Raw genomic sequence first — 23,125 nt, 5'->3', positions numbered from 1 at the left:
ACCTAGCTTTATAAAACCAGGTCATACATTTTCCGAGTAAAGTAAAAGCAAAAATAAGATTTTAACTTGAACAAGCCCCAGGAGAGTATTTTAGAGATTCTCAGCAAAATAATTTCCATCTTCACTAAAGTACAAACCCTAACTTTAATTTCTGCATCAGTAATATAGTAGTATAAGATTGCACTCTTTTACACCACACTGGTTGCAGATTATAGAATTCCTTCATCAAACAACGAACCGTAAGAATTCACACACGATCACACACATACGAGATGCACAGCTAGATTCCAAAACAAGTTTTTATTGGCCAATTTACAGAAAGTGCTGTAGTGACCATTCCAAAGAAAAACAGACCAAAGAGTCCAGAGGAAAAAAAAAAAACAGGAGAGAAAACTAATAAAATAAAATAAAAATCACATCATACAAGGTTTCCATGTTAATGTCACCGCCCTCCTCTGCTAAAACAAACATCAGGACAACATTAGGGCTCGGGCCGCTGCAAAATCCACCTAAAGGGGTGGGTGTGGGGGATTGCAAAGGAGGTGACGTCACAAGACCAGGTGTCACAGAAGATGAGGAAAACTCCTAAACAACGTTATGAGATCTTTACATGAACACAGAGCTACAGCGAACACATACAGTAAGTTCTCCCAGCGACACCCAAAGGAGCTGTCAAACGCTCGGAGGAGGAAACGTTCCAGTGTTTGTGACTTTAACCAGAGTTAGGCTGATCGGCGGCGGTCGCACCGTCAACACCTGCGCCCTCTTGTTTTCTTGTAAGCAAACTTTTCTGCCATTTGTGGACACAGACACAGACAGGCTGGGATGAGGATGGCCACAGCCACAGATTAATGCCCGTTCACTTCAAGGTGAAAAAGGAAAAAAAACGCCTTCGACTGGGTTTTCTAATTATGTCAAATGTGACACTGCCAAATGCATTTACCTCTCTCTCTCTCCTTTTAATCCGAAAGTTGCACCAGGCAACTTCACAACTCAGTGGCCCCAAGTGCTTCTAATGAAGTGGGATTTATGTAATGTGACTTCATTCCCCAGGACCCAAATTTCTTCGTTAAATGCTGCACTTCACTCAAAGTTAGAAGTTTGGGAAAGTTGTCGGTCTCCTGCAGGTGAGATGTAAACGCACTCTTTGCGCATTCTGGTAATTCAACTTGGAAAAACTCAGGAGAGCAAAGTTTTCTTGAACTTTTTTCCCACACATGAGACAGCACATCGAGAGTTAAATCTGGCTACAGAATAGATCATTGATATGGTGAATTTATCAGCAAACAGCTGCCTATTTACACATCATCCAGAGTCCTGTGTGTGTCCGCCTGATGAATGTAAGACTTGTATTCTCTCTCTTGTTGGTATCCAGTCTCCACCAACTTCTCCAAAACTCCACAAGAAATATCCGTCTCTTTAGCTGCTAAATGCTCCACTATGTTCACAAGCTAGTAGCTGTTTGGTGCTGAACGTGTCGTGGGAACCAAAACGATAACTTTACAAGCTAAACTATTTTGTAGTGTTGAGAGGAACTGTGTAGACAGTTCCCCACGGGTTTACATTACATTAAGTCATATCTATTGTTAATATAAAACATATTTATTAATGTAGCTTTAGTGTACCAGGCTGTTTCTCATACACTCTTACTTCACAAAATGTTCTTAGTTCTATTCAATAAATAGAACTTTTATTTAAATATTTGATATTTAATATTTACTCTGTAGTTGCTTTTCCAGTAAACTGTTTAAAATGTACTCATGTAACTGTTGTCACAATGATCTGCTTGTTGCTTGGTCACAATTTCTTATCAACCAAATTTAAAGGACCCTTTCCAAAATGTTATGTTCAGATCAAATGAAAAACTAATATATTTGAATGTACTTTTTTTTTTGTCTTAAAATATTAAATATCAGTATTGTTGCAGTAGACTTCCAACAATGATATCAGATATGAGTGTGTCCTAATCATTTCACTGCATTCACGATCATAGAAAGTACAGATTTGTGATGTTCCACCATCTTTGCAATGCAGCATTAATGAGGACTATGGGGGAGATTGTGGGATTAATTGAAACAGGACATGTTTCCCTCACTGAGTGCTGAGACACACCTGAGAGTGAAACTTCATTTGAGCTAATCTTATGCTCTGCAAATACATCGTGAGAGGACTCTGTCCCCCTGTTGCATGTAACCTACATGCAGAGGCGGTGACACATCCATCCTAACAAACCCAAGTCACCGTCAGCTGGAATGATTTGAACACTGAGCTCCAAACACACACACACAGAGGACTGAGGGGTCGTGTCTACACTCCTGCAGACTCAGGGGTTGGTTGGGGGGGGTGTACATATACATATATGAAGATGGTGTGATGTGTGTTGTGTACAGGTGAAGGAGGCTCTCCGGGTGGAGAAAGTGGGGTGGAGGAGGGGGGGGAGGGTCACCTACTATACTCAGTATTTACAAGAACAGAGCGTATAAAAATGTACAAGGAGACTCCTCTGTCTCTCCCAAAAACCCAGAACTCAGACCCCTCAGCTAGTTCAACATGACGTCTGCGACAGGACTACAGATTATCTTTTTTTTTCTCTTTTGTTTTGTTTTTGAGTACCATTGAAAATATGCTATTTCTGTAAAATCACCTGGCTTTGCCACGTAGGCTGGAATAAAGACTGGTAAATAACATGAAGTATACAAACCAAAAAATAGTCAGTTTCTTTCACTTTTTGCAACTCAGTTTTCTTAAATAAAGACTGTTTTGCATTTTTTTGTCAGGAATCTCATGGAGTCGGACGCGTTAAACTGAATGTGCGGTGCAGGGGTTTAATCGACAGAATAGGAATCGGACAACTTTATTTCACTTAAGACTGTAGTTGTGGTGGAGACGGTAATGAGAGAGGAAAGATGTCACCTAAATTTGGCAAACTGTCCCTTTAAGAAGAAGGAAACTCAGTTTTAAGTGTCATATCATTTCTTATCAGCTGTAGAAAATGGGAGTTTTCTGACAAGGAGATGGTTAAATCATTGCTGTGTGTGTGTGTGTGTGTGTGTGTGTGTGTGTGTGTGTTTCAGTGTAGTGTCTTCCAGTAGTAGCACATATTACCTCATTTTTAGATCATCAACATCACATAAAGTCTTTTTGTCTCAACCATCAGATTCGAGGTTTGTGTATGGCCGTGTTGCAGGATGTGTGTGTGAGGGACTGTGAGTGTGTTTTAATAAGATATTGTTGTATTGTCCCAGTTTTGGCCCTTCTTGCTCGAGCGTTGCATCCTGGGTAGCTGGACGTCCACTTCCTCCTCGCTGTCGTCTGACTCGGCGCTGGTGATGTCGTCTTCTTCCTCCTCTTCCTCGCCATCTTCCTCCTCGTCATCTTCCTCTTCCTCCTCGCTGGCCTCCTCCTCTGCAGCCTGGGGCTGCTCCAGCTTCTGTTGTGAGAAATATTCAGTTTCAGAAATTAAATGATCAGAACTTAGTTTTAAAAGCAAGAAATCCTTTGCAGATATTTCAACACCCAGTCCATCCTCTTTACCAACTATTTGCCTCCCTATCTATATTCCGCTCCCCCCCTCACAGCATCTCTCCACATTCCTTTAGTCCACCTACCTCCATTGGGTTGACGGTGATCGTCAGAGCTGAGTCGTTCCAGGTCATATCCGCCTCTCTGGCCGTGTCCTCCAGCTTGACCTCCTGCTGGTGGTTCAGGTGAATGCGATAGATGCCCAGCACCACAACCACCACCAGGGCAGCGATACACATCACAATTACCACTGTGGCAGCGCTCGGTACGCCTGAAAACAAGAGGAGAGCACATAGAGAGGTGAGATAAAAAAAAACTGAAAAGATAAGTCTCTGGAGAGAAAACTGCATATGTGGGATCAGGGGGTTTTGTGTTGGGTTCAGGAGATTTAATTCCAGCACTTGTTTTGTTACTTTCAAATGTAATTTTCTCTCCCTGTCTGCCAGGGAGGATAGAAAAGATACAGGTTGCCAGGCTGATGACACAAACCTGGACCTGAGCCATAAGAAGGTCTTCATCAGTTAAGATTTTATCATTTATTGTTTTACACCCGGCGCAAAAACAGCAGCAAGTTAATGCAAGTGTCTATGGTGTCTATCAGTCTGATGCAGTTGTCAGTGTTTCCCTTCCAGCGCCCACATTTTTGAACAGCAAATACATAAACTGGCCAAACTCCACTGCATTGATGCATTCTCTCAAATCCTCCACCATAACAGCAATCTGCAGAGGTGCTAACCCACTTTTCTTCTGAAGGGAATGGAAGAGGGCACTCTGATTGGTTTATTTTAAAACACTTTTGAGCCATGAAGAAAAGTGGATTTGGACACATCTAAAATGCACATGGGCCATGTAGTTTAGACAGTTCGACAGTTAGATTGTTAGAATAGAGCCCATCATTCATCCCTCCATCCATCCATCCGTCCGTCTATCCAGCCATTATCTATAGCGTTTGTCTTTTGATGGGGGCTGGAGGAAATCTCAGCTGACATTACACCCTGGAGTTAGGGTTAGGGTTAGCCAGCATAATGACATAAAGCCAGTCTGTCCAAAATTACATACAAACATACAGAGACCCTCACATCCTCACCTACAGTCAAATTAGACTCTCCAATTAACCCTAACCCTAGTCTGCATGGCTTTGGACTGTTGGAGTAAACCAGAATACACAAAGGAAACCCATGCAGACACGGGGAGAACATGAGAGAGTCCCAGCCAAGACCCTCCTTGCTGTGAGGTGCCAGTGCCAACCACTGCTCCATTGTGCTGCCCATAGAGTCCATCGTGTTAAACATCATTGTTGGATCCATACGTCAAATGTATTGAAGCCAAAGGACCTTAATGAGGGGCTGCCCCTCAGTAACTCTAATTTTACAGTTAAGCTCCTTTGATTCCTGTAATTGCTAATTAAATATTTCAATTACTTCATGTAATGACAATGTTTGGTGATCATTTTGTCTCCTTCATCAAAATGGGAAGAAAAAAAGATCGTACTAAAAATAGTGATTTCAATTGATTATGTCTGGACATTTTCCAGACACATGTCGATACCATCAAGAGCTAAATGGACCTTGAGGTGACGTTATCTTGTCACTATATTGTTTATCAGCCTTGCCAGCAGCATATGGCTCTAGTGATGGCGATGTCAGCGAGTCCAACACTGAGTGAAAAACAGTATCTACATTGTGTTTGCAATACTAGTGTTTTTCTTGTGTTGTTGGGGCTGATGGTTCTCTTCGGCTGTTATCATGGTTTTCTGGTCTCTTCGACAGTGATTGCCTTTTGTAATAGCCTATTGATTTTTAAATGTTTTCTCATGTTATTGTTGGAGAGGCCTCTTCCACCATTATATGAGATGGGTCCTCTGTTGATGATTGTGATCTTTAATCACTGCCAGGAAATCTTGTACAGAGGTTCATGGTGCTCGGTACATGAAGCCTCCTGACTGTGGTAGCACCCTGACTTTAAATCTAGCACCATGATGAGGTTCTCATTCGTTGTTTTGAATATGTCTAAGGAACTTTTGGACAACTGGACTGCCATTCAAATTGATGTACATATGCAGGTTAAACTGTAATGACTTTGATGATTCTTTGATCATCTCATCACGTCAATGTTTGAATTTTGTACAATACTTTTGTGTTGAGTGCTCAGTGAGACTGTCATCTTGTAAAAAACAACCCCTCAGTTCATCTGTGCAGCTGCTTATTATGACCCAAAGCATAGACTGTATACAAAGCTGTGTGACACGTTTTCACTTTCTTTTGTACAAAAACGAAAGCCAAATAACAAGTGCCACCATCTTGCACCCTTGACGTCATTTGGAGCCAGACTTTGCAAAGTAGTGATCGTGGAGTGCAGCTGTGGTGTCGAGGTCAGGTTGATACACAGGCTCAACCAATCACAAGTCACTCTCAGCTGTCAATCATGATCTCACCTAATTTTTATAGCATCTAATAACTAATTCAAACCAAACTTAAATATTAACACTTGAACATACATCAATGTGATAAGAACCTAAAATGACAAACAATGTTTGGAAGTAATTTATTTTAATTGTTTTGAACTGTATTATGTTTGACCTCACTTTTGGGAAGATGTCGTGATACAGATGTCGGAAAGGAAATTCCCCAGTAGGAGGAGAGTTTGTAGTGAACCTTTGTTGCTCGACAAAACACAGGACTGTTTGTTTCATGTGTGAAACCAATAGTCTGTGTTGTTTCTTTCATCCATCACTGCCCCACAACCTTTACAATGTTTTTATTATGCTAACCATGTTTGCATTGTATGAATCCAACAGAGGTTCTTGTAAAAACGTACGTTGTGTCTGAAGTTTTCCATTCTCAAAATATTTAAGAAAAAAACTGGCAGCTGATGCTACTGATGATGTCTGGTTCTATGTATTTGAAATAAGCTAAAAAAAAGAAGAATCATATATTTCTTTGTAAAGTTGGCTCAGCTTGGCTGTTAGTGCTCTCAAGACAGCACAGTAACTTTAAACTTTATAGTGGAGTTTGTGTCCAAGATTAAGGGTCTCAACTAAGTGATAGCTGCATTTACAGATTTTTTTCAAATACATTTCTTAAAAGCTTGGCTTTAAATGTGGTCTCCGTGCAGAACACGGCTGCAAATCATAAACCTATTTAGTAGCATAACCACAACATACTCTGAGGGATTTGTCTTGATCTAAAATGTTTATTTCTTCTACTCTGATCTCCAGCCTACTGAAATGAAACGACTTCTGCGTGCGTGACCTCTCTTCAGTCTCCGCTGGTGTGTGTGTGTGTGTGTGTGTGTGTGTGTGTGTGTGTGTGTGTGTGTGTGTGTGTGTGTGTGTGTGTGTGTGTGTGTGTGTGTGTGTGTGTGTGTGTGTGTGTGTGTGTGTGTGTGTGTGTGTGTGTTTAATGAGGGTGTGACTCGCAGGGGACGGCTCACATCATCATTTGATTCAGTCTAGTCCTCCAGATTTTCACACTAAATCCTCAGCTTTTCATCTATCTCAGAGTGAAGTTTCGCACAACCCTGTGGAGTAACTTGGTCGAGTGTTTGCATGTGTGCCACGTACACCCCCCCAGTGCTACTGCACTACTACTCTACATATGTTGTGTAATCACCTAAAAACATTCACATGTGCCACAAACTTGTCATGACTGAACCCACAACTGGGAATTTCAGTCTCTGATTTCCAGCCACCCATCACCCTCTCTGCTCCTCTGACCTCCTTTTCACACACACACACACACACACACACACACACACACACACACACACACACACACACACACGGCCCATCTCTCTGGGCTGTTAGCAGCACTTGCCACTGAACTCTCCAGGACTGTAAGTAGGATCCATTAGAGCCTAATGAATAATTAAATCTCGTGTGGTAGATTAAGACCAATATCTCTCCTCTTCACCATGTTCTCTTTTCTTCAGATCACTCATGCACACAGGGGGGGGATAAGCCTGCAGCATCATGTGACAGGGCAGGTTTACACTCCTCTCTATCACTGAGGTCCAGTGTGTGAGAGACGCACAATATGAGATTCGAACTAGAAACTAGAAAGCGAGCATTCACTTGAATGTAGCCATGTTTACCCCTGGAACCATGCTCATCCATGTTTACCGTAAGATAAAAAGCTGCCGCAACAAACTCTTCACAGACCTCTTTTTTGTGTGTGTTTGTTGGTAAGCTTTGATATTGTGGTGGTTTCCACAAACAAATCAGCTGAGTAGATCGTGCTTCATATGTGGCCCAGAATGCATTTGCGAAATTAATGTGGCCACATGCATCACAGACCACCTTCGAACGTGGTCAGAGTGATCGGATCTGAGGTTGCGTTTGTGTGTGTTCAAGATCTGTACTAAGCTTTGACCACATGTGATCGGATGTCTCAGGACAGATGTTAATACCAGGTCCGATCTGGTCAATGTGTACTACTCATCTTGCCCTGTCTTTGGTTAGATAGTTCCCAGAATTAGAATTAGTAGAGACTGATCAGTAGTGATGTTTTTATATGCATAACAAAACATGAATCCTAAACCTTATTACTGTTTGTTAGGTCTGTGGTTTGTGATTGATTATCCTAAATGAATTGCATATGGCAAAAATTATCCTGGGAAGCAAGTTAAAATTTGCACCAAATTATACATAAACCAAATGTAAACATGAGGTATGTGGTGCTGCAGCTCCATCTGTGCCTGTCTACTGTTATCTTGGCCACACCAAGAGCAGCACACACAACACGATTATTGATAACAGGGAGGTGGTCTCTGTACGCTATACTCCAAAAAACGTTTATATACAAAGGAATTCGAGACAGTGAGCACATGTGTGTTCTCTTACCTGAGTTGTGGCTGGGGTACAGGCTGTGAATCATGGATGGATGATGGACCAACTGCATGTACTGAGGCGGGGCTACCATGTGATTGACATGCTCCCCGGCCTCTGAGCTGTGCAGTAGGCTCACCTGGGATGGGAACAGATGAAGAAGAAGTGATGAGTTTTGGAGGATGATGTGATCAAAGTTAACATTTCACAGTCTTATCTATTCAGCCCCGCCTGTGTGCCTGAACCTGCTCCTAACCCCCTAACCCCATACCCCAGAAATATTCTGGGCACAGTAAGACTCTTGGACTTTGGTCCAAATTTGAAAATGATTCTGTGAGAAATACGAAAGGGAATGTACTTGTGCCTTATGGGGGACAGGGTCAGCTCAATACAGGAAGGTGGAATGTAAGCCACTCCTCAGCCCTCAAACTCTGTCTAGTGAAACATTTATTCACTCAGAGTAAACACCAGAGAATGTATAAATAGGTCGGGAGAGGTGAGCTGGCACATTGAGTCGATTCTGGCATTTGTTGTTAGGTAAGAGCAGTGTATTACAGGTGGAGTGTGTGTGAATGAGAGTGTCTGGATGAACAGTTCAGGGACATAGAAGGAATATGAAATGTTCAGTGTTCATTCTGCTGATATGTTGAACCAGGACTTTGTTAGAGAGTGAAGCTGCTGCTGAAGAAGGTTCACATGTGCATGACAATCAAACTGAAGCCGGTTGTTTTTAAGTGTTGCAGCATTTCAAGTGCACATTTTTTCTGAAGGATTCTCTTGTGCCGGGCTGTCAATCAAATTTTCATCACTGAAAGTTTCCCTTCTATTGCTATGGAATTCTATTTTGTGTTAAAGTGATTTTTTTTTTTTCAATACATGTTTTGTTTTCACAGAAATTTAGTTTTTTTTTTAACAAAGATGTTCTGCTACTAAGTGTTGCTGCCTGATGACCTACTCAGTTTTATTTTAAAATCTGCTCTGAAAGCTAAATATATATGCAGGAGACCTGAGCTGCATCGACTCAGTCACATTGCCTGTACAAGCACTTTGGCTTACATCGTAGTTATAAGCAGCATGGCCAGGCTTGGTAGTTGGTTCTTCAGGTTTGCTTCAGGCCTGTGAAACCCCACAGTATGGCTGGGCCATTAACCCAAAATTTATCGAAACTGACATTTATAACCTCTAACCGGCAGAAAATAATCATTCATTAACTGTAATCAAAGTAAAAGTATGAAATAATCCCGATCCGGTGGAAGGGGGCATAAAATAATCGTTCATTAATCGTAATCAAAGTTAAAATTTGAAATAATTGTGATATTGATTTCGACCAGCCCTACCACACACCTCTGCTGTCATGTTTGACGAAAAAAGTGGGCAGCTGGAACTAGTGTTTGTATGCAAATATAAAAAAATTATTAACTTTCTATCAATCAACTAAGAGATTAGTTGTCTAGTTGTTTAAGAGATAGTTTGTCAGTGTCATCCAACTCTGTGGGCCCCCCACCCATCGATTTATCTAAAACAGGGGTGGGTTTTATTCAGAGGCTGAGAGAGGAATGCCCGATGGCAGCATCACCGAAGCATTATCATTAGGAACAAAGATGGCTATGAGTGATGTGGAGAGATCTGTTGGATCTGCTATAGAAACTGTAAGAAACAAACAGGACATTTTCTCTAAAAGAAGAACAAACAACTGCTGTATGCTGTAGTTTGTTGTAGTCTGGTTTTTTTTCTGTATCTCTGTGCTACGTCACATCTTCTGTTGCTCTGATTCATTGTAGGTTTGCTCTGATAGTGCCCTCTGGAAATACAAACTGAACTGAGTTGTTCCCATTCCCTTATGCAGGTTGGTCTGGTGATGCCAGGCTTGCCATGTCTCTGCTTCCACATTTCTTCTTAAACTAATCCATACTAGAATGGTTGCTAACAGACAAAGATACTATACTGACAGCTGGACCAAAAACTCACTTTACCACTGCTTCTACTTCCACTTTTAAAAACCCACATCCGTCAAGCTGTGGCTCACACTGACCTCCAGGTTGAACTCATTGCTGGTGTAGCGTCCGTTGAGCTCCGAGCAGGTGAGGCGAAATCTTCTTTCTGTTAGTGATGCAGGCTGCCAGGTATAGTAACGCACCTGTCTGATCACCTGCTCATAGTTGGACATGGAGTCTACGCCTGTGGACGGGCAGAGACCAGCAGAGACAGTTGAGACATGTGCAGACAGTTGAGAGGTGGAACCATACGAGACAACACAGATCTAGATTCAGTTCAGTAACTTTTAGACACACGCACCAGTCTAAATGGACCCACTATAGAAAGTGAATATATGCATGTGTCAGAGGAAGATAGACCAGATTTACATGGTGGTCATTTTCTTCTGACTTTGCGTTCTGGGTGCAAAGCTCAAATGTTGTTATGAACAGAATTGTAATTTACAGCTGAGATCCAGGTTTATAAATCATATAAACAGAGAGATTCTGACAAACTGTTTTCACTTCACTAATTCATGATCAGCAACTGAAAAGACAATGGATCTGGTGCCATGTTTCAAGGTGAAACAACACATTTGACAGCTCATTAGCTTCCATAAGACAACAGCCAACATGAGTATTTAACCACTTTGTAGCCAAGAGGCCTGTTTTTATATTGAAATATCAATGCACATGTGGGACACTTTAAGATTGAAAGTAAAATGTACTGGATGTTATCAAGTTAGCAATCTAACGTTAACTGTTGTTGTGTCTGACCTCAGAAATATTTAAGTTAGTGATGTTATGTGACGTTATGATCACTGGGACATGTTTCTGTGTAATGTTCAATTTACATCAAAACAAAAATTCTTTCAAGCACTCTGGCATTGTATCCAACATTTAGATGTGATTACAAGCTTGATTACAGTGTATTTGACTTCCAGGCTAAATTAATTGTGTGCGAGAGGTGCATTGATATTTTGGGGTTGAAATGTTTTCCTATCATATCAAGTAACTGTAGAAAAGAGCAAGGATGTGAACATTAATGTGTAATTACCATGGAAACAATCTGCCTGAGAACAGCCCAAATGTAGCTACGGTGTTGTTACCATAGTGACGTACCGTATATGGACATGCCAGAGGTGGAGTTTGTGGCGTCAAGGTGTTTTCCAAGCAGAGAACTTCGCTGTAGTTGTAGAGACTCCTGCTCTGGCCTCAGCTCCTCCCCCAACACCAGAATGTCACAATAGTCCAAGTTATGAATGATCTCCTCCAGCATCCCGGGTCTACGTGCTACACACACATAATCACACACACCAGCACGTCAAGTGTGAATGTATGAACCCTAAATTGTCATCCGACTGTCTAACTGTCGCTGCCGTGCCACAACGTTTGTGCAAGAAAACCCTGAACATTTTGAGGAACCATAATTCAAATAGTACAAGACACAACACACCTACTCCTACTCCCAGAATCCAATTACTCGTCAACCCTCTGCACACAGACAGTACCATTAGCTGCTTTAGTAATAAGTCCCCTCAGACTCTTGCCATCGCAGCAGTGCTGCGTGGCTGCTGGGCCTCTCTGACAGTGTGCTAAGCACTATCCTCCACCTCTCGCTGCTACCCGGCCTTCTCCCCCACTGTCGGCTCCAGAGGGAGGGGACCGGCTGTGCCCATTTAACAGCCTCCCAGAGGTGAAAGAGTGAATGACGAGTGTGTTGGAGGAGGGTCTCTAGGGGGTGGCAGACATGATGTGGAGAAAGGTTCAGTTGGAGCACAACAGGTAGAAAGAAAATTCTGTTCCAGAGGACATTATGTGTTTTCTGTGTAGTCTACTTTATTTTTTTTTTTTAAAGATGAAAATCAGGCTGCAGGAAACATTTTAATGGAGCTAGCAGGTGTTACTCAGCAGCAGTGACCTGTTTTCAGCAGAAAAGTAACTGTACCAGCACCAAACAGTGGACAGACAATGTCATCTGGTGAACATGGAGGAGGCCTTTAGAGGAGTTAATGATGAGCTAAAATGTTGTGACCATAAGATGGAGGACATGACAGCTGCTCAAAAGTGAAGCCAAAGTGTCCTGATCACTCCCTGGTGGCTGACTGCAGTATAGGTCATAAACCCTGCCTCCTCTATGTCCGTGGATGGGACATGGACCAAACTAAAAAGTCATAGTACATGTCATATATGGTTTCATATTCTTTAGTTCTTATCACAGTGATGTTTGTTTAAGTGTTAATTTTTTTTTAACACTAGCACAGTCCATATCCTGATCACTTATTCACAGACAGAGGACGGCGTTCGTACTGTATCTAGGATATTTTAGCTCCATGTTTGGATGGAGGGAGATGTGTCGTCCATCTTTATTTAGAGTCTCATGTCCTGACTATTGGACTAAAATTCTTCAGGTGACTGTACACACAACTAACCTCAGAGCTGTGATGTATAAGCTGACAAATGTTAGCATGTTAGCCAAAACAACCTTGTACAGCAAATGCTAGCGCAAAGTTGTTTTTGGCTTGTTCTATTGAACTCAAGTGGCCAAATATGAATAATGATAATAAAACTTCTCATAAAAGCAAATAAACTACTACAATGCACCTTTACATCTGCTTGAAGAGTGAACTGTCTTTTGATAAAATCAACACATTTATAGTGAGACTAAAGATGACAAAACATGAAAACATAAAACAATTGTCTCTCTTACAGATGCTAATTTTCAACCCTGAAAACAAACTTGTAGAATTCAGTGCAGTCAGGAGTGTGGCTGCTTTCCTTAACTTTGTTCTGATACCACTAGCCTGTGGTGGTTTGCTATTGTAGGCAATTAACTTCAGAAAGATTTCTGTCTGGCTGACATTACTGAGTCACTTTGCTGACTTTTCTACTTGCGACCAATTAGAGCATATTTTACATTGCAAAATCACGAAAAATATGTGAAACAGAACAGACTAGAAGAGTTCTGGGAGAGCTCACTCTTCTGCCAAGGCTGACACCCTCTCTTGCCAGGCTAAAGAAAGTGAAAAACATTAAAAAAAACAAATTGTACAGGTTCCTTGTTAGGTGATGCTCCATCCATACTCGAACTTTCATGGAAATTGGTTCAGTAGTTTTTGAATGAGGTAAAAATCTAAAAAGAAATTGAGCTATAGATCGACTTTTAGACAATAACCCTGAATAAATCTTGAGAAATTGTTACCTGGTAAAAAGATGGTTGAAATGGAACATGTGGTGTGTTTTTGTAGAGAAACAATCCCAATGACTTTATTGACTGTTTGCATGGATCCGACTATTTGTAGTTGCAGCTGTGGTTTGTTACTTAGTCAACCTGGCTTGTGCATTGCCCTGCTTGGTGTTGAAAGCTGCTTTAACATACACAAAAAGTGAGAAAGTGCCAAAACTGACAAGAGCTGGTATATACTAATATTACAGCCGGAAAAAAATGACTGTCCTAGAAACAGTTTGTGTGATTGTGCAGCGGACATTGATCATAGAGCTATAGTGTGGGTGGCATGAAAAAAAAAAGTTGCTGGGCTTCCTAAAAAGAAATTACGAGGAAGAGAAAGGAGATGGAGTGAGAAAGCCACTGAGTGCACAAAGAAGTGAAGTAGTGAAATGAAAAGCTAAAGAGAAAAGCTTTAAAGTAAAAGAGGGTAGAGAGAACAGAAGATGACCCTGAAATCAAATGGGGGAAAACGTTGAGCACTAAAGATGATGAGTTAAAGAAAGAAGTGATGACCTTGTCTTTGAGTAAAGGCATCAGAATAAGCCTTGAATAGATACTGTAGTGTAAGAGCGAGGGGAATGAGGCAGTGCTGATCAGGCTCAATGAAGACAAATGAATGACTGAGAGAGACAAAGCATGGGAGAGGGCGAGGGGGTGATTAGCAGGGTCCAAAAGAAACTTATTGCACGCCCTGCTAAAAGAAATATGTGATTTATCTTGAATCCTTTAAGCCTCGAGAGAACCCAAAATCTGCTCATTATGGAACTTCATCGTGCCTCCCTCTCCCAAACACTTTCTCCCCATCTCTTCTCCTCTTTCTTTCCATTTCTATGTCTTTCTATGGCTTTCAGCTAATCTCTTCCCCCCAGCTGCAGTCTCTATTTCACCGGCAGAAAGAGTTTCACCGACTCCTGAAAGCAATGCCACTTTGTGCTCTTCTCCGTTCGCTGCATTATGCTCAATGGAAGGCTAAAACCTCCCTCTCGGTCTGCTTATCTGCTCCTAATTGGCTGCTAGCGGCGGGGGCCCGGGGATGAGCCGGGCTGAGTTGGCCTCTTCCTGCCGCGGTGGTCTGATCGCTGGACAAGACGAGAGCCGCCAGCTTTTCTGTGTCATTCTCATTTATTGCCGGTCAAGGTGGTGAGACCTGGAGAATCAGCGGCCTGGGCGATGCAGGTCTTACTCAGCAGGAGGGGGTGTACGGTTGCATGGGGGGGGATAGGTGGAGGGTATAGAAACAGTAGAGGGGATAATACCTACACACCTGTGCGGAGGATAGACTCTAGATTCAGGAAACTGACTCAACATATTGGCGAGGCCAGAGGAGCTGCACGGAACAAAGGGCTCGAGCTTACACTGCAGATTACTGCCAGTGGGAAGGGGCACTTGTCCTCAACTGGGGAACATTTCCTCAAGTACTAAATTCAAGTTCAGTTTGGAGGTACTTGAGCACTCACACTTATAAAACCTGGTCTGCATAACATGTTTTTCCGCTGTGTATAGTTTTTAACTGTATATGAAGAAGTAATTATAATGAGTAATATTAATAATAGTAATTATAATGCTTTACTATAATGTACAGCTCCTTTCAATACTTTAAGTACATTTTCTAAAAGAAATACCGACATGTAAGTACTTTGACATAAAGACACACAGTTAAATAAAAACAAGTGTTAATTCAGTGTCCCTGTGTGTCCTGATTTTTATTATGTGGTCTATAGGCCAAATAATTCCTTTTAGTTACAGAACCACAAAGTGCCGGTTGGCAGTATGGAACTATCTTTATGTCCGTAGTAGTCAAACATCAAAAATCCTTCACTTCAGATAAAATGTTATACATTATCAATGACCACACTCTCTTTTTTATTGTGATTCTTAACTGTGATTTCTGTCTTACTATGACTTTCTGTTTAGGTTCAGTGTGTGCAGGCCTACAGATGAAAGAAACCATCCCTGCTGCTGATCTGCAGCCTCATGAGGCCTCACGAAATGTTCAGCTGTCTCTGAAGCCTTATTTTGGTAGTGAGACAGGTGGCACTGCATGTGATATGCAACTTCATGAATGAGTGAACACATTATCAACATAAAAAATAATTTAAAATAAAATATTTAGTTTAGCAGCAGATTTGGAGAGGTACGTATCTCCCGCTTTGTTGCTCTACCTTTCTCCTTTTCTTTGTTGTGTAAATATAAATATGGTCGGTGGCCTACTGATGCTCTCGTATCCTCTCCCATCTTTGTTGAGTCTCACAATCTGGTTTCCTACTTGTTCAGGCAGCTCATTACCATGTGGAGCCATGTTGCATTAGACACAAACAACAAACAACACTGCAGAGGCTGTGGTGTTCACAGATTGTTTTATAACCTTGTAGTTAGAAATGACATGTTTACTCACTTTTGTTGAATTAAAGTTGAATTTTGGGACCTGTATTTTCAATGTAGTCTATTAAACCTGTTCCCTTCTGACTATATGTATATTTACTGCATAGGAATGTGCACAGTTCTGTTGTTTATGGTTTAAGCTTGTAACTAAGAAAGTACTGAGAAAATCGGTTTTCTTTATTTTCTTTACATTTCAAAATGATCAATTACCCCTATGATGAAGTATGATGTAAAATGGAAGGTGATAGTAAGTGTCCACTGCAAAGAGCAACAAATCCCTCACTGGCTTCCCATCTACTGCCATTTGTATTTGAAAGGTTGTGAATTTGTTATCACCAACACAAAAACAAATCTCTGAATTGAATTACCTATGGAATCAATATCACAAAATGAATGCACATTACAGTCCATACCTGTGTGATGTACAGCGGCATCTGCCCTGGTCACTGTGCTGATGATGTGGAGATCCTGGAAAAGTGATATGCCACCTTGTGCTCTGAGGTCAGAAACTGGCCAGCTCAGTCTCTCCACTCCAGTGATGGTGATCCTGGGCTCGCTGGGCTGGAGCACCATCACCACCGCCTCGATGTCAGGGATGGTGATACATGTGTCTTCACCAAAACACCTAGAGACAGAGATTAAGGAAGAGGAAGACACTAGGGTGAGAAATAAAAAATCAAGCTGGCTGTGGTGGCAGCGGTCTGGTGTTGAATCCATGCAGGAGGCATGGTTGTTAGTGTCAGTCGGTGGGGTCACAACTTCAATGACTAGCCCTAACCCAACAACTGAAATATCGTAACAACAATTTGATGTTTTGCCATGAAATTTTAAATAAACATTCATGATTTCCAGAAGATGAATCCTAACGTTTTTTGGTTGTCTTAAATCTTTCCTCAAACGAAGATGGTAAACATCACCAGAGCCTCTCTCCCTCCCCTATTGAAATTTGTTGTTAGCATGGCGAGGTTAAAATTGAGCTCAAAGTACCAATGTGCAGCCTTTATCAGCCACCATCAGACTCTTAATGTTACTCTATGATAATCTGAACGTGAAGGTGTTAAGTGATTCTCATCTGCCAAAGAGCAACCGGATTTTGACAAACACCTCAACACAATCTGAACAAGCAGCGGATGCTAGAAAAGAGTCAGACTCAAAGCAAACTGTTCAGTGTTTTTAGATGTTAAATTACAAATGATCCTTTCAACAGCAGAGGACAAGATTCACATTGAAATGTAGCCACTAAAATGCTGTTGAGGCAACTGTTATTACACAGATGTTGAAAATCCCTTTTTAGCCCAATTTTAAAGAAATAGTTTGACATTTAAAATACCCAAACGAGTGTATTTGCTGAAATGTCAAACTTTTCCTTTTACCTTGACATCTAAATACTTACTGGAAGGAAAGCAAAAAAACAGGAACATGTTATACCTTTTAAATATACTTTTGAAAAGTAGCATTGCTTAATGGCTTACTTTTTTCACGAGTAGAAGTCAAGCTTTCCCTCATGTGGCAGTGTGTCCAAACTATTTTTATTTCCTTGTCAGTATTAACATTTAGATGATACCTGTTACAAAACCATGACTTTGTTCACAATCTCACAGAAATGTCAACACACACTGTCTCCCATGTAAACACTGCCCTTCAGCGTCTTTATTTCCCTTCTCTGACTGATGACTCAACATGGCTGATCCTGCTCACTGGAGAAAAGGTCAGGATGGAACCGTCCGGTTGATTCGCAGCACCGAGAGGTGACAGAGGAGACAGCGAGGCACTTGAGGACATTGTATAAAGAAGCTCTGGTCCTCACACAAGCTGCTGTTTACCCAGGCAGCATCAGGATGTAAAACCATGAAACACTACATCAGCTAATAAAGCTTATCGGCAGAACCAGGACCTCTTAGCAGCACTAAAACCACAGCTGCTGAAGTCCAAATCCAAACCACCGTGCATGCAGTTATTCAGAGGCTGAAACGCTCTGTCAGGGCTCAGACGGCACGCACAGACCTGCAGCAGTGCACGCGCTGTGTTTTCATACGTGCACGTCTGCCTCCCTGCTTGCCTGTCAGCGTGCGATAGCATGTGTTTAAATGCACAGCTTCCACTGGCAACCTTGAATGGAGCAAATCGTATCAGCTCTCGAGGACTTGAGCTTGCTAGCTGTGAGCTCACAACACACACACACACACACATACACACACACACACACGCTGATTTGCGACATACATACACACACATACATATTCACATTAATGAGTGTGATGGGGAGTGAGGGGTGTGTGCATCTTGTATTTTCCCACCTATATTCTCATTTGAAATATGCACAAATCCCAGAATCTCCACATGTTTTCTCATCTGGAGAATTTTTATGAAAAGATAAAAAATGGCAGTGAAAAGAGGTTTAGTTTATTCAAAATATTTGTTTTGCATGAACATTATCACCCTGTGTAATCCATGTACAAAATGCCTTATCAGGTTGCACGACCCAAGGGATTATTAAGGCTTATTCCGCATTCTAGCCGTTCCAGAATTATATTAATTATGTGCCTCTGACTTAAATACCTAAATTCTACTAAACTATCATCAATGCTCTTCTATGTGGAAATCTTTGCCATCTCTAACACTCATCCTGTCACGATCTGCTTTCCCTGCGAGTGACTTCACGCCTGGACTCTGTGACTAGGTGTCGGACCACTGTGCCAGAAGCTGGAGGGACGCCAAAGCACGGGAAATTGTTTTTGTGACTAATTTCAGGAGCCCAATCTGCTTCTAAAATCTGTTACATTTACATCCAATATGGTTTTATATTGTGAAATAAACCCACTGCTCACTCTGCCCGACCCACCTGCAAGGGAAGGGGGGACACTCTGGCAACAGATGCACAAGGTTATAATATTAAAACTGTGTCACTCACCATCCTAAACTCATTCACCGCTCCCGATATAACAGACTCTCAATATTAAAATTGCTCTAGGCAGCTAATTTAATGCAGGCATGATGCAGGCTAAGGCTACGTCCACTCTAATCGAAAAATGAAAACAATCTTCGTTCAGGCGAGCTTGTTTGCTTCGTATCAGAAATAATCTCCTTCCACACTAACACACCAGAAAACACACAGGGATTTCTTTGCTTGAATCAACAACACGGTGGAACTGTTACTGAAACAATGGTTCGCAACATTAATAATTGCTTTTACCACTGGAAGGTGAGTCGTGAGTGATAAAGCCCAATCAGAAAAAGAATGCAGGTGTCTGTGTTATCCAAATAAAGTCTCTGTTTCTGCCCAACCAGACTGATCAACGTCAGATACAGAGGTAGACTTCTGTCCGTATCCTGCGTTCATTTCATCCATCATTGTGCATGTTGTGGGGGGCAGTGTTGCCAAAAATCCAAACAAGATGACCATGAGACATGAGGAAGAACCTTTTGGTAAGTTGGACCACCCCCGTTTACAATGCTGCTCCATGGGCCTTTTTTCTTAAGAGGTACATTATCACAACCTCCTCCACTCCCCTCATACTTGTTGTTGTCAGAAACTCTTGACTCTGTGCTGCCTTCTAGTTGATGGATTACTCAACAACCATGCCAACGTGAAGGGTATGTGGAAGTGACAGTTACCTCATTTCAATTGGATGTATCTCTTTTAATAAGTAAAGGCGGCATAAATGATATATTAATCACTTTGGTCATTAACTGAGGTACAGGTATGTTCTGCTGTGAGTCATCAGCACTTGCATGGATGGACAAATACAATTATTATATTTTCTACAAGATCTTTTCTCTCTGTGGCACCAAAGTGACAAGGAATTACCCTGGTTTTACCACTGGTGGATCTATAACAAAATTGTAAAACAACGCTACTTTGTTTTTATTCATTTGTTCTTCTAATAAACCGAAACATCATGAAAGACCTGCTTAAGGCATAGCTCTACAGTACATTCAGAAAGCTACTTACTGGCTTTAACTCTGCTGATGATGCCTGACAGCGGGATGAGAAACTAACTATTGTCCCTAATCCTTCGCAGTTGTCTAAGGCCACAGTGTGAGACAACAACAGGTTTCGGGGCATCGTGTTGTTTGTCCTTTTCTATCCAGTGGCGACGGCCGGTGGTGTGTGTGTGTTCGCTGTGCAGGCACTAAGCCATTCTTGACAGCAGTGGGAGATACAAAGTCAGTGATGCAGAGGGATGGCTGCTGTGAGGGCCAGCTGAAAAAAAAAACAGACCTGGAGCCAGTCCAACTTAATTATAAAGAAATATGACAAGGGAGCCTAAAAGGGTTGCTGCAAAGATTAACGCTGGTTACTTTTATTTTCTCAATGCCTGAAGTAATTGCAGTTATTATTAAACGCCAGCTTGAATCAAATTTAATAGCATTTTGGAGGAATTAATTAACACTTCTGTTTATTTGTGTGGATGATGCTGTCTGCAGGTCTTTTCAGCAGTTTCAGGCGCTTAGTTTAAATAAATCTTTTCTGCCTATTCTCTTGTTTTGTCTGTTAATAACTTGATTCGATCAACACTGGTCACAGACACAATGTAAATGGCTAATACTCTTACAGAGCAATAACACATTTAGCAAGAGGCTGAGCCTTATGTCTGCTACTCAAAAAGTCAACTGAAAACATGAACCTGCCTTTTACTGCTTAATTATGATCAATCTCTGAACACATCTTTCATCTGGTGCTGGAGCGCAAACAGACAGAAAGACCACCTATACAGACCCTGGTGAACGCTGCTCCTAAAATCCAATCATGTGGCAGTAACACAGAGACACATTTACTGTCTCAGCACCTGCACTAGTACACAGGAATTATCAGTTCACTTGGTAGCATCATCTCACAGGTTGTTTTACATCATACTGGGTATATAGTACGTGATACAGATTTGTGTGTGTTGTCTATATGAATGTGCAGCACATTATTGGAAGGTCTCACTTTGACACAGATTCATATTAAATTAGATCATTAAGCCTCTGATCACAGAGCAAAAACCTAATAATCTTTAACCGGTTTAAGTTTCACTTTTAATTTAATTCATTAATTTAATCAGTTTCTTAGCTTTATGTGTTTGTATATTTACTTTTGCTAAATGTGGGTAAAGTTAAAGTTATCTATTTTTGGTTAGTAAACTTCTTTTATGTATAACAATAAAGTAAAATTAATAAAAAGATCTGGGTCCTCCGTCTCTCACATACATCAATGTTTCTTATTTAAGTGTAATCATCATCATCTGTGAACATTCTTAGTCATCAATGCCTTTAAATCAGCACTTCTAGTTATGTTTTTTATTACACCAATTTAAACAAATTTGTAAATTAAATTAGAATAAAATCAAAATAGGCTTTGTCTGTATTAATGGAAAAAAAAGGCTTAGGATGCTAAAAAGGTATTTTCAATCATTTCTATTTATTTTCTTTTACACCTACTCTACCAGTTAGACCTATTCTCAGTACTGTGTGGGTGTGGTTGACATCGCCCTCCCTCTCCTCCAAGTGGTTTGTGGAGTTGGCTGAGCTCCTTTATCCCCAGAGTAGCTAAACTACAACTTGAGCAGACATCCAATCGTTTAAATTAAAGCTCTAATTCATGTTGACGTTTTATTAATACAAAAAAAACAAACAGTTTATGTTTTTATGTCTGAATGTTTTTCAGCCTCTGAACCACTCTCCATGACAGAAATGGAATAAGTCCATCACAAAAAATAAAATATGACGGGGGGCCTTAGGGTTGGTTGTTAAGATTAGCGCTGTTGGCTTAATTATTTTCTCAGCGCCTGCAGGAATTGCATTTATGAAGAGTTAGCAAGAAGCAAGTTTGATTGCATCTTCAGGAATGATTCAGCCTCTCTGTTTGTTTGTGTGGACTGATGCTGTCTGTTGCAGTGAGGGGAGGCTTTGCACCAGTTGATGACATGTTATGGCGGGACGCCACGTTTCAGCCTCTCGGCATAAATAAGTGACTCCAGCAGAACTTGTTTTACACACACACACACGCACACACACACACACACACACACACACACACACATTAGTGATGCAAGCTTAGCCGTCATTAGCATAACGTAGACCTTGATGATCATTGTACCTCTTGCTACGATGAACACACATACTCACACACCAACATACACACAAGCGTCTACTGCGTTAGATGAAGTTCTCGAGCCCGCAGTCATGCATCAAACCCAACAAAATGGCGGAGAGTGAACCCCCAGGGCTCTGCTGCAGGGGTCTACATATATTTAAAACAATCATGAATTTTAATGGTAACCCGCCAAGGTGGGCTGTTTTACCAGCCAGCTCTCTCTTCCCCTCACACACTCTTTCTTTTTGTACCTTCTTTCTCTCATTCTTTCATTCTTCATTCCTGGCGAAACCCAGGCAGAATTATTAATACATGACATGAAAATGTAAGAACTGGCCCCCGGTGGCAACGAAGCACAGAAAATGGTGTATTAAAGGAAAAGGAGAGTGACAGCAGAGGGAGGGAAAACGCAGAGAGAGAGAGAGAGAGAGAGAGAGAGAGAGAGAGAGAGAGAGAGAGAGAGAGAGAAAGGAATACTGTATCAGTCAGACACACATGATATCTGCTGTGTCTCAACACTACACAGAAGTGTCGAAGAAGATTAACACTTCTGATATCTGAGAGAAGAGAGAGAAAAAGAGGTAGTCGGAAATAGGAAAGGAAGCAGAAAATGGAAAAGTACAGAAAACTCATAACAAGTACAACAAGAAGAAAGAAAAATAATTATTTCTCTTACTGGACGGTCGTGGAGATGCGCAGACGTCGGATGCCTGGTGTGGGAAACTGGCGAGAGTTGATGTAGGAAACCTTCCTTACAGCAGTGTTCATGTTCTCCAAGTCCTCTCCCTCCATCACCAGTATAGACTGGGCTGGGTTAAAGTGGAACTGTGAAAAGAGAAACCAGGGACATGAGATGGACATTGACAACGACTGGAAGAAAGAAAAACTGTCTCGTAGACAGCTGAGGGCCCAGCCAGGTAAACCTGCAGGGAGCCCCGTCAAGCTCTCTAAAACAACATATTATACTGAGCTGACAGCTGAAGAGTAGTGCAGCTTCAACACATCATACAGTATATTTAACCATAAAAACATGTATATCTGATCTTAATAAGAGGTGAGTTTGAGGACATGAAAATGTTACGTTTTAGCAAGTGATTGTAACTTTATTTCCTCCT

At 41.4% G+C, this 23,125-nt stretch overlaps 1 protein-coding gene across 1 annotated transcript in view; it reads right to left on the bottom strand.

Annotated features, from left to right (window-relative positions):
• Positions 1–281: 281 nt before the first annotated feature.
• The window catches only part of LOC118106476 (calsyntenin-2), a 259,141-nt gene continuing 236,297 nt past the window's right edge, over positions 282–23,125 (bottom strand). Inside the window, exons 11-17 of the mRNA XM_035155049.2 lie at positions 22,687–22,835; positions 16,345–16,556; positions 11,443–11,613; positions 10,380–10,525; positions 8,363–8,486; positions 3,609–3,793; positions 282–3,430 (exon numbers count right to left, since the gene is read on the bottom strand). Of these exons, the coding sequence (XP_035010940.1) occupies positions 3,218–3,430; positions 3,609–3,793; positions 8,363–8,486; positions 10,380–10,525; positions 11,443–11,613; positions 16,345–16,556; positions 22,687–22,835 (1,200 nt within the window). The 3' untranslated portion in view covers positions 282–3,217. The remainder of the gene's footprint in view (positions 3,431–3,608; positions 3,794–8,362; positions 8,487–10,379; positions 10,526–11,442; positions 11,614–16,344; positions 16,557–22,686; positions 22,836–23,125) is intronic.

Source organism: Hippoglossus stenolepis, chromosome 4, assembly GCF_022539355.2.
Source record: "Hippoglossus stenolepis isolate QCI-W04-F060 chromosome 4, HSTE1.2, whole genome shotgun sequence".
NCBI lineage: Eukaryota > Metazoa > Chordata > Actinopteri > Pleuronectiformes > Pleuronectidae > Hippoglossus > Hippoglossus stenolepis.
This window is presented reverse-complemented; position numbering and strand designations above follow the sequence as displayed.